The sequence below is a fragment of the Plectropomus leopardus genome, chromosome 18 (assembly GCF_008729295.1).
Source record: "Plectropomus leopardus isolate mb chromosome 18, YSFRI_Pleo_2.0, whole genome shotgun sequence".
Lineage (NCBI taxonomy): Eukaryota > Metazoa > Chordata > Actinopteri > Perciformes > Serranidae > Plectropomus > Plectropomus leopardus.
Genome location: NC_056480.1, coordinates 27,235,785 through 27,248,440, shown reverse-complemented (window position 1 = coordinate 27,248,440; position 12,656 = coordinate 27,235,785). Strand labels below are relative to the sequence as shown.

Genomic DNA, 12,656 nt, shown 5'->3' with positions numbered 1-12,656 from the left:
TCCTCTCCTTCTCTCTCAGGATAACATAATAATACCCTACTTCCTTAATACTCGTGGTGATGACCTGTGTGTCCTCTGCTGTTCTGATGCATATTAAATATGTGTGCACTCTGAATAAATTACCTTTTCCTTCTGTCTAAGTCGCCACAGGTCCAGTTTTAATGAATGAGTAGCATTATGTTAGATAAAATTATCTCAGGGTAAATCATCTTTACTCAGCTACTCATGCTTCATTTATACTTCTGCAGCTGTGCGACTATGAGTTCATATATTGTACTGCAGTTGATTTCACATAAGATGTAACAGCAACTTGCTACTGAAGTTTGTGGTGTGTCTTTGAAAGTCCCATCTTTGTGACAGAAGTATGAATTAGCCATTAGAGTTCACCAAAATCTTAAAGTACCTTTAACTACAGTTGGTAACTTTTTTTGTCACCAAAACTGTCACTACATCCAGACAGAAGTATATAAAAGAGAGAAAAAAAAACCTTGTTCCTCCTCCTTATAGTGCTTCTAATACCCTTACCACACAGGAACAGCAACAACCAATTAGAGCTGGGGAGTCTCTAGCCGCATGTGCTCTGCCTGTTCAAGGCAGACTTTTATGCTGCCTCGCTGTTCAGTATATAACATCCAGTTGCAGAAAATGTGGACATCGTGGTATTGCCTCTGAACTTGAAAACGTGGGCGCGGGTGTGATGCCATGTTCATGTGTGCAACCCACCATGGGAGATTTGAATAGAAGCTGTTATCATAGGAAGAACAGCAGCTGTAAATGTCCACAAACTGTGAAAACAATGAGATTCAGGATCTCCTTACCCTCCAAGCAGAGGATGAGATCAGCTGTCATGTAACAGAGAAGATTAATGATTGTGATTGACATGTTATGCCTTTGTTGTTGTTAATGATTTGCTGCTAACACATATATTATATGTCAGGCTAGAGATCGGCACTGCCTAGTTTGACAGTTTGCAGATCACGAGCAGTGGCTGCCAGTTGCGTTAGACTCCTCAGTTCTGATTGGTCATTTTCCTTTAAAATACCACTAGGAGCCTTATGAGGACTGTCTGTCTCATGTATAACTGTGTGGACATTAAGACAGTTTGAGTAACGTCAAGCATTGAAGTGATCGGGGTTGTTTTCTTATGTGATGCTGACTGCAGGCCAAGAGTTCACAAACTTTCTTACTGATGACATCCTCACTCTGCATTGCTATCTCAGTAGCATATGATCTTTTCTTCTTATGCAGTCTAAACTTCACTGAGTGTGACTTTGGTTGCTAAACACGCTGCACTCTCGCTCAGCTATGCTCTGTAACACAGTGTGTTTCCTCCTGTCCTACAGGCTCAGGCAGTGGCTTTGACAGTAGCCCAGGCCTTCACAGTAGCTTTTGAACTCTGGCAAGTTGCCAAAGAAGGTAGGCGTCACACTCACCACCCTACAAGTTCTGGAAATGACACACTCCGTCTCCCATGCACACACAAGCACACACACACAAGCACTGTCTATGGAGGAGTTGATTTATCAGTTTGCGTTTGTGCTGAATCAGCCTCAATGCTCCAAGGACGTTGATATCAGCTGTAAAGTTGCAGTTTACATGTTTTGGCGTGCTTGTGTAATGTCTTGATGTACATTTCATCACTCCTCTAGAGAAAGGGAAAAGAGTGAAGTCCGGTTCAGCTGGAGAGGCCAGCAGCAGTTCCCATTCAGAGAGGTCCAACAGTTTGGGGAGTCTGAAAGGGACAGGTAAAAACACACAAATGCTTTGATACTTTTTTTTTTCCAGTTCTTTAATTCTTGTGCAGCCGAGCGATGAAAGTTGAGCAATTTGACTCTAATACAACCTGAAGTTTGTTGCAGATAAATTTTTTATGACCACAGTGACTTAAGGGACACAATTACAAGAAGGAAAAGTGCTGAAAGCACACTTCATATTGACTACCTACAGACAATCAAATAAGTCACACACAACCAAAAATGAAGACAAAATGTACCAGTATTTCTGTCTCGGTTCTCTACATTATAATAAAATAACTTAACAAGTTAGAATTCAAAAAACAGACCCAAAACTGATAGCTACATACCAACCATCTATGCCTCAAGCACAACTCTATTTTACCAAGTAGAGCACAGGGATGTATTTAACTCCTTCAGAATGACTTGATTTCATCTATGACCATTTTATGTGTCAGATTATGGGTCACTCAGTCCTTTCTTCCTGTTGAAATACCTTTTAAAGGGACAAGTCACCCAGTAACATGCAGTTTTACCCCCGCCAAAAAGTGATTTCAGCTCCTCTCTTCAAACTGAAAGGTTATATATGCCTCAAAATGACTTGATTTCATTGATTTGGGTTTTATATGACAGGTTATAGCTTACCTAGTCCTTTTTACTAGTTGACATACCCTTAAAGGGACACTCCAACCAGTATCCACCTGCCAAAAAGTGATTTCAGCTCCTCTCTTCAGACTGAAAACTTATATATGCCTCAAAATTGACTTGATTTTGATTCACATCAGTTATATGTTACAGATTAAAGCTAACCAACCTTTTAGTTGAAATACTAATAAAGGGACAATTCAACCGTAAAATGCATTTTTGCACTTGCCAAAATGTGATTGACCAGCTCCTCTCTGGTGACTGACAGGTTAAATATACTTCAAAATAACGTAACAGATTTCCTGGATCAGCATTGCAGTCGACATATTACTGTCCTCTGACATCATCAGTGTGCTGCTTTTTTTGTCTTGCTGTCTTGACGCTTTTTCTCCCAGAGCACACGCTATCTAAAATTGCATAATGGCAGATCGTCTTTGCTGCAATGTTGCAGAATCTCTGTTTTAAAGGAGACATAGATTACCTTTGTAAACAACAAGAACAACTAATGTGTTGCTCCCCTTTTAAAGAAGATGTTGCCACAGACAACCTGTTGGACTTTGAGGACAGTGTGAATGTGGTCGTGGAGACCAATGGGAACATTGAGGAGGATCAGCTGGATAACCACCGGCCCTCTGAGACCAACAATAACCCAGCCTGGGTAAGACCTCCTCCTCTCCTCTGGCTCTGTGCCGCACCTACAGACAAGTGAGGCAGTCTCATCTTTGTTTTTAGATTTGGATCTCAGGTCTGCTGTGTTTCAAATGTTTGTTTGTTTGTTTGTTTTTTAATCTTGAGTGTACATCAAATCATAAGGCTTCAAAACCTTGTATAAAATGAGTGAATATAAACCAAGTTGTTTCTTCTTCTTTCAGGAAATAGAAGATGGTTTGGATGAAGCTTTCTCCAGGTAAAAGAGTTGTCTTAATAGCTTTATTATTTAGTGAAATTAATCCCAGTGATTCTCTCTCCCTCTTGTTAAAAAAAAACAACACCCTATCCCCAAACCCTGCTTTGTGGCTTTACAGCACCACTTACTGCTGATTTCTGTGTACTGCGCAATACAAATCATCCAGGCTCTGACTGCACAGAAAACTAGAGATCATCTGAAGTGAAACAGCTCAGCTATAAACTTACCTCAAACTATTGTGTGTTTGTGTCTCCAGCTGTACTCTGGATAGCTATGGTTCATGTCCAGGTAAAGTGGAGTCCCACTATCAGCCTCACTTAGTTTAGTCGACCTAATCACTAACCTAACTTTAACCCATTCCATCGATCACCACCAAACCCAATCCCACTGATCCCAGGTCAGTAATGTTAGTCAGTAGCAGTGATACTCAATTTGCTTTGCCTGAGGGCCATTTTTGCAAAATGACAGGAGGCCAGGGGCCAGTCACAGCAGCCCCATACAGGTATCTATGATTTTAGGACATTTCCAGGATTTTAGGAAGTTTCTAGGATGTTGGGATATTTCTAGGATCTTAGGACATTTCTAGTATTTCAGGATATTGCTAAGATTTTAGAATGTTACAAGGATTTTAGGATATCGGTAGGACATCAGGACATTTCTAGGATTTTAAGACATTTCTCAGAATTTAGGACGTTTTCAGGATTTTAGGAAATTCCTAGAATGTTAGGACACTTCCAGGAGTTTTGGAAGTTTCTAGGATGTTGGAATGTTAGGATTTTAGGACATCTGTAGGATATCAGGACATTTCTAGGATTTCAGGATGCTTCTAAGATCTAGGATTTTAGGACGTCTTTAGGGTTTAAGGACATTTCCCACATTTTAAGGACATTTCGAGGAGTTTTCTAGGATTTTGAGACATTTCTCAGATTTTAGGACGTTTCTAGCATGTTCCAATGCTTTAAGGATGTTAGGATGTTTCTAGGATTTTTAAACGTTCTTTGATTTTATGGCTTTTCTAGGATTTTAGGACATTAGGGGCTTAGCTAGGACCTCTGTTGAGGGTTGCAGGGAATCCTCAACTTGTGCTTTTTTTTTTATAAACACACTCTGTTTGATGCTCTTTTATGTACTTTGATACCTTATGTACACTAAAAGTACAAAACAATTCCCAGTGTGAATCACTTCATTTTTATTGTGAATTAGAAAATGGCTAGAAGGCCACCCAGCACCATATCGGGGGCCAGATTTGGCCCACAGATTGTTGAGTTGAGTATCACTGGTTTATAGCCGGGAATAGTTTCCTGTGTCCTTTATTTATTCCCAGATGGAAAGACAGGGTTCAGAAAAGAAAGCTGATTCAAAGTATTGAATTTCAGTCAAAGTGAAAAATGTCATCGTCGTACCCATCTCATTTCACCAAAAATAACTCTTTTTTTTAACCTTCTTTATAGTCTGTGTTTGTCTTCTAATGAGTGGACTATATCAGTGGGAGTAACGTGACTCCACAGCTCAGCGAGGGCTTTACTGCACAGTTCCAGTGTTTGTGGTTGCTGGTGTGAAAGTGGAGCAGCGAGTCACTTGAGTCCAATGACAGATCAAACAATGTATCCCATGGTTCAACAGAACAGAATGTATTGAAGTAATCCTGTTGACCTCCGCATGGACTTTGCATGTATTATATCCCAGAGAGAGAAAAATGCCGTTTGCAGCCAAACGGAGGGATGTTAGATAGGAGAGATTGAGCCTTTAGTTACACAAACATGTCTGGGAGGCTTAAAATCACTGCTTGACCCAAACTTTAGAGGCAGGAGCTAAGGAGCAACAGCTACTCTGGCTGTGTGATATTTAGGCCAGAGGTGAAAAAGAAGAGGTTAAGGGAACAAGTAATAACACATCAAGTTCTTTAGTTATTAACTCAAAACAGTCATGCAGTTTTTTTTTTGTTTTTTTTTCAGTTTATTTAGAAAGTTTATTTGACACCTGCAGGGCATGGTTGCATCAATGCATCAATGACTGCAGGCAAGTGATCAGCGCCTACTGAGGCCATATTTGTGCTGAACGAACATGGAAAGCTACCTTGCTTATTCCTGAAGCCTGTGCAGCTGGCCTTTGCCACCCGATTCTGATCATTTTTAATGCATTTTTTAATCCGTCATCTGATAAAAATCTCTGTACACAGAAACCTTGCACACTCCGTCAGCTGTCTTTTATTGTTGTATTAGTTTCAGAAAATCATGGTAGAGAACCCCAATAATGTGTCCTAAAACACAGAAATTGGTTTGACTTTCAGCACCTCTCATTCGCTCGTCTCAAAGTCAGTGGGTTTTTTTAATGGGTTTTTAGTTGGGAGCATTAAAAAAGGTCTGTGGTCAACACAAGTGGAAGAGACTTTCACGTTTTGTTTTACAACACAAAATATGTCAGTTAATACCCCTCTCACAAACTTTGACGCTTTTATGAGTCTTTAAAAATATGGTTGCTAACAAGTGGCTAAAGGAGACTGCAGAACATCATCATGCCACACTACGCCACATGACTTCACAGGCTTGTAGCGGTGGCGATGCAGCCGTTGTGTAGTTTGTTTTAGCCTAGCACTAGCTTTTTACATCTGGCAATTGCGTGTAGGCTTCAAAACTACTTGAAGTGGTGTTCATTTGTGAAGATCATCTTGCTAAACGAAATGTACAAGTATCATACACGTTACTTTGCCACAGAGCGAATTTTCTGCAATGATCCTAAACCCAGTGCATGCTTTTTGTCAAGGGAACCGGGGCGATGTTAGCTTCCGGGTCATCCCTGGGGCCCTCTATAGGAGGCAAAATGTAACGACACTTTGCCCCTCTGCACTGGAGTCGCCTCCCCTGGTCTTAAATGTTGATGTCATGACTTTGTTCATTCTGCTGTCTTAAAGTATTCCTCGATATTCTACATTTTTCTCATCTTCAACAAATTGTAGAAAAAGACTAACTCATAGACAAGTATTACCAGTGTAATGAAAGTCTCATATTATTATTCTTTTAATAATTATTTGCCTGAGACCTCCATTCTTCAGCAAGCCACTAGCTAATGTTGACTAAAACATACACTACCTGTGAGCCATTTTTCAAGGTTTGTTTCTTTAGCAGGAGCACATCAATTTGGGTCCTGGTTCCAGAGACAGGCTTTCAAGTAATAGTAAAGTACTGAGAGATGGGCTGACATTGGTTTTGGTCTATTAATGGGATTTGGTGATAAATTGAAGAAAACAGAACAATGCCAGGTCTAATAGGTTTTTTTTTTCTACTCATCCACTTATCTTTACCCCTTCTGTCTCCTCAGACTGGCAGTGTCGCGTACTAACCCCCAGGTCCTGGACATTGGGGTGACGCCCCAAGACTGGCTCACTGAACCAGACTGGGACAGCACCAATGGAAACACTCCCAACAGTCTCAGTCCGTTCGGGGACGATATCTTCGGCTTCTGACCACCACAACACAGCAGAGAGAGAGGCGGCAACCGAGGGGAGGAGGGGTGTCCTCACGTCTTCCTGTGAATTAACGAGACATCAGTGTGTATTTAAGATGAGGCTACAGTGAGTCCATAAGGGAATAAGTGTAGAGCTCTGAGCTCATGTTTGGCCTCCTCATCTTGATGTTGCACTCTTCACACGGACACTTCTTCCCTTGTTTGTGGAACCAGCGCGGGCTGCTGCCCCTGCACACCAAAGCAATAACCTCCCCCCTGCATCTGTCCTGTTATCACACCGCAAACACCCTCACACTCGTCATGTTCACTGAGTCAACTCATGTCAGTGTTCTTTTCGTCCTTTGTTTGTTTACGTTTTGTTCTATTTCTGTAGTTTCAGCACGGTAATCAGTGTTTTGTATATGTGTTTAGCTATAATTTATAGATTTATAATTATTTTTTTATGGATGACAGGATTAAATTTAGACGGATGTATCAACAGGCCTTAATAACACGCGGGACAATCAGCCACACGATACAAGTTTCAGTGGATGAAGTTCATGTGAAAATTTGGCTTCCTGCCATGTTGGATGTGAACTGAAGATTGTTTTATGTCCTGAATATGAAAATCAATGTAGTTGTATTTATATGAACTCTTTGCCGCAGTGGCTCATTCCAGATGTTGTTACAGGCGGTTCTTTCTCACCGCAGTGTAACAGCGTTCTCAGATTCCACTGTGGCCATTACATGTACATTATAATATACCAGCATTATGCAGAATTAAAATATATTCATGTATTTGAAATTGAATCTTTGTATATTAGTCATTTAATAACAACACAGTGCTTTCATTTCCATACTGGCTGTATGTAGAGTGAAACTGAGGTTCAAAGTTCATTGTGAGTTTTACCACATGGTCAATTTATAAGCTGCTCTGAAACTTCTCATTATCACTTAAGATCAAGCGTGAACTATGAATCACTCATTTTAAACTATCATGAAAAAAAAGAAGAGTCTGCTGCCTGTTTTAGCAGATTTAGCTGTGTTTGAAAAACACATCTGCACATGCTAGTTTTGGTGGGAAAGGTGTATTAGAGGTATGAACACATCTCCATACCATCACAGATGGCTTTTGAACTTTGAGCTGGAAATAATCTAGATGGTCCATTTCCTCTTCAGCCTGGAGGACACGAAGCACATGATTTCTAAGAACAATTTGAAATGTGGCCTCGTCAGACCACAGCACACTTTTCCACTTTGTGTCGGTCCATCTCAGATGAGCTCGGGTCCAGAGAAAATGGCAATGTTTCTGGATGTTGGCTTTCACTTTGTATGGGAGTCTGATCCCTTTTAAACCTGAGCAAACCGGCTTAAGTTATTTTAAAAACATGGGAAGAAGGCATTGAGCAGCTTAAGAAGAAAATATCCAGAAATTAGCAAGAAATTAGAAAGAAAATTACCAGAAAATTTGCGCGCACACACACGCACACACAAAATCAAACAAACAGCAACAGAAAATGGTAATTAAAAAAACATAGACAAGCAAATGACCTGAAAAAACTGGTTTAAAATTGTATCAATGTAAAACAATTTCAAATATGTAATAATGATATTTATTAATTCACAGTTCTGTGGCTATTTTCCCCGAGCTTTTTTTTTTTCATTCTTAATCTACTAATTTCTTGCTTTGCAGGACATTTTTTGCCAAGTTGCTCTTTGCCTTTTTACCATCTTTTTGCCTTATATGCAGAGATTTTTCTGCATTTCACAGTCTTTTGTTGATATTATGGATTGTAGAGGATAAAATACCTATACTCCATTCAGTTGTGCATTAAATAATGTTCCTCTACTGTTGGACTAAGTGATGAACCTCATGCCATCCTTGCTTGTGAACAACTGAGCCTTTGAGGATGCTGCTTTAATACCCAGTCATAATACTACTATCCTGTGGAACAGGGGTTTTTTAAGCATGTGCTACAGGCATCAAATTCAGAATGAGTGTATATTTACAAAAAAGGATCAGGTTTATCAGTTTGAATATTAAATATCTTGTCTTCGTGCTTTATTCGGCTGAAAATAGTTAAAAAAGGATTTGCAAATCGTTGCATTTGTTTTTTTTATATACACAGCATCCCTACTTTTTTGGAATTGTACAATAAAACTTAGTAGACCACAAAAAAAATTTAAGGCAACAAAAATCAACTTGCATTAAGGCGAGGTTAAAATGATAGATCTTTAGATTTTTTAAAAAGGGAAAGAACCTTAATGAGCAGGCTGTTCCACAGTTGTGGTCGATAAAAACACAAGGCTGTCCCTCTGTACTTCTTAATCTTGTCGTACATTTAATGCTGTAGGTTTTAATGACTGAAGGCAGCAGCTGTTAATACAGAGGGAGAGACAGTCCACTAAATATGGAAGTGCTTTACCATTCAGAGCCTTGTGAACTAGCAATGAAATGTCCATTCTAAAAGAGAGATGCAAAGGTGCTCAAATATCATAGAAGAGTTTCTTCACTTTTGTTGGAATGGTTACTTTGATTTCTAAGAATTCAGGATATCCAGAGCCAAAAGTTGAGACAGTTATTATAATACATATAGTAAGAGGCAACACCCAATATTCTTAGCAAATAGTCAATTTCACATCTAATACTACCTTTATTATAAAAGGCTAGATTGGGTGTTTAGTGGAATTTTTAAACAAATATTTACCCTTATTAGATTTTTTAATTAAAAAGTACTTAAGTTATAGAAATCTGTACATTAAGTCCTCTGAAACTATAATATGTCGTATAAATATGCCTATGTATGAAAATCCCACCACGCAGAGCCCTCATGATTGATTTTTCCTGTTACTGACTTCCAATAGGAGGCGAAATAAAGAGGCTATATCTATATCTAAAGAGTGTTACATAGGGTTTATCACTCTGTAACTCTTATAATTTTATAAAGGGTTAGTATGTCAGACAAAAATGTCATTAAAAATTTCATTTATAAAATGAATGGGTTGCACTGCTCTTGTCTGGCCCTCAGTCATATGCTGGCTCACAAAAATGGCAAAAAAGGAGGGAGAGGTTAGACTTGTTATGTCTTTTGTCCAGTCAAAACCAAAAAATTCCAAGACACGCTGACAAGCCTTCAATAAATGGGCTTGATGCGTGTTTCAGCTTCCAGTTTTCATCAGGGCTGTAAAAACAAGTGGCAGCTCACAGATACACTGAGGCTGATGTCAGGTGCGATCAGACGAGTGCTGCATAATTGTCACAGGTGTAATCAGTGAAGTGATTGTGCACTCACCCAGGTCGACTCCAACAAAACACCTGTGTGCTCAAGACCAGAAAATTCATCCCAGCATCAACAACATCAGATACAGGTCTGTAATTACAAAAACACTGATATTTAAATAAAAATATGCAAAAATATGCAAAAGCTTTAGTTTGAGAATGGTCCCCTGCAATGTTACACAGGCGATTACAGCCCTGATCAAAGTGACTCAATTTTTTTGTTGTTGCAAGTATCCTCCCAAATGACTCATAGAGACAGAGCACCTGCTGTTTGATGCATGTGTCAGGATCTCTGTGTCAGTTTCTCAGTGTCATCTCCACCCTGCAGTCACACTCACAAGGTTACTGTAGACTCTCAGTTTGTTCATTAGCCACATGACTTTCATGTGTCTGAGAGGGCTTATGTCAATGTCTGTTTAGATAGTTTGTTTGGTCCTTTTAAAATGACACATTGTATTCATACTGACTAACTCTTAGGGACTGTTTGGCACATTTTATGCACTTTTCAGTCTTATTTTCTGATAATTTAGGCTGTGTTCATGCATATGGCATACATTTTGGGAAGATTATGTATTTTTTTGTAATCTTCCAGCTTCCAGCTCAGCTTCTACAATAAGTCTAAAATACACTGTAAACAAAATGTTGCATTCAGACTTTTAAGTGCAAAAAATGCACCATTGGAACCCATTCAAACTGCAATTTTTGATCCCACAGCCATCAAAGCATAAAGACATGCATTGTAATATTTCTAGGAGTCATTCTGGGCTTTTGGTTTGGAATTTGTCATTTTTTCTATTTTCCACCTGGTGACAAATACATGCTATTCTGCTTGGTGCACTGTCATCAGTGTTGCTGCTTATCACTGACATACCCCAAACTGTGATAATCCAAAAAAAAAGAAAAAAGAAAAAAAAAGGAAAGAAATCTACTGTGCTTGTAGTTTATTATTTTTTTTTAATCTAATAATATAATGGCATCATAACAAAAAGATGGCATGTGTAAATATTTTATAATTATGAGTAGGACGTGTTGTTAGTTAAGAAAATAAAATAAAATAAAAGTAGAAAATCATATTAATGTGTTATTTTTTATAGCCTGATTTTAGAAAACACATTTTGAGTGCAGATAAGTATGAGTTAGTATTTGGCAATCCACAAAAAATAATAATTTAGAAAAAACAGTGTTGCTGCTAATCACTGAAATACCCTACCCTGTGATGATCAAATAAATAAATAAATAATCTACAAAGCATGTAGTAAATCAAAAACAATCCCTTTTTGTGTCTTTTTTCCCTCTTAAAACATAGTGACATCATAACAAAATCCTGGCATTTAAAGGATTAAAATTATTAATTAAAATGAATGGATATTTGATATTTATTACTAGGACTGATGATGGTGTAAAAAATAATGTGAAAGAGGAAAATCATATTAATGTATATTATTTATTAAGGCTTGATTTTGAAACGTGCATTTTGTGCGCAGAGCGATACGAGTGTATGGTACTAAAGCAGGCCCCTAAGGGTTAATTCTACTGTAATCCCTGGGACATCAGGGTGCAGTTTGTTATTACAATCAGCAGGGGGCAGCCCTGCACTGTCCAATCAAGTGAAAGCTACACACTCCAGTTAGGATGACTACTATCAGAGTGTGTAGCAGCAACCTATGTGATGCTGGTCACATCTTCAGCTCTGGACCAAGTCAGTCATTTGTTCTCTCCACTGGCAGACGATGATGTTAGAACGCCATCCTCTTCCTGCTCCTACATCCAGAGTGACAGTGTCGCTTAATAAAGATGTCAAATGGAGGAAAAGCTTTGTGTTGGACTGATCTGTAAACCAGCAGTGAGAGGACATGATTGGAGCGGTCTTAAGCTTCCTCATCACAGCTGCAACACACACACACACATGTGCCCTGCCACATTCTGTGTTCGACCCATGTGTCTGTGAACAGGACTCTGGAGGGCTGAAAGTCACGCAGTTTCTCCCCTTCCTCTCCCTAACAGGCTCCGAGTCAGTGAAGCGGGGTTTTTTTTAAAATTCGTCCCGACAAGCTTACTTAACCACCTGCATTATTTAACAGTCTTTCCTCAAAGGGAGCTCCAACTCTCTGTCTCACTCTTTGTACGTGTGATGAAAGCATGCACGCTGAGATACAGCCAGGCACAAGCCTCGGCTCAGTCACAGAGGGGACAGATACTGTGGGCACACACACACACACACACACACACACACACACACACACACACACACACAGACACACACACACACACACACTCACTTAGATGGCAAAACAGGCTAAAGACTCAAAGTGAGTTTTTGGCATCAAGGTCAAGTGATTCAGGAGGCAGAAAATATGAGGTATACTTGCAGCAGAGTTTGGCAGCTGGTCTTCCTTTTTTGTTGCTGTATTTTTATTGGCACAATAAAGTGTATTATATTTGGGACCAACACCATGGCAGTGTAAACCTGAAGTTTAGGCTCTTTCTGCACAGAAAAAAACCTAAAAAATCTCTGACTGAATATATTTCTATTTGAGTTATTCTGATAGCCAAAAACATCCCACCAGACTTGTTTCTCATGTTGCAGAGTCTAAAGCAGACTGAAAGGAAATGTGAATTTCAAATCTGTGTGATCAATAGCCTGGAA

General features: G+C 39.2%; 1 protein-coding gene across 2 annotated transcripts in view; it reads left to right on the top strand.

Annotated features, from left to right (window-relative positions):
* ldlrap1a (low density lipoprotein receptor adaptor protein 1a) overlaps window positions 1-7,539 on the top strand; it is a 35,527-nt gene extending 27,988 nt beyond the window's left edge. Inside the window, exons 5-9 of one of the 2 annotated variants that reach the window (XM_042506475.1) lie at window positions 1,344-1,416; window positions 1,650-1,745; window positions 2,909-3,036; window positions 3,251-3,285; window positions 6,604-7,539. In XM_042506475.1, the coding sequence (XP_042362409.1) occupies window positions 1,344-1,416; window positions 1,650-1,745; window positions 2,909-3,036; window positions 3,251-3,285; window positions 6,604-6,748 (477 nt within the window). In that variant the 3' untranslated portion in view covers window positions 6,749-7,539. Of the gene's footprint in view, window positions 1-1,343; window positions 1,417-1,649; window positions 1,746-2,905; window positions 3,037-3,250; window positions 3,286-6,603 lie in introns of both variants that reach the window. The other variant, XM_042506474.1, reaches the window with a different exon arrangement.
* Window positions 7,540-12,656: the final 5,117 nt, after the last annotated feature.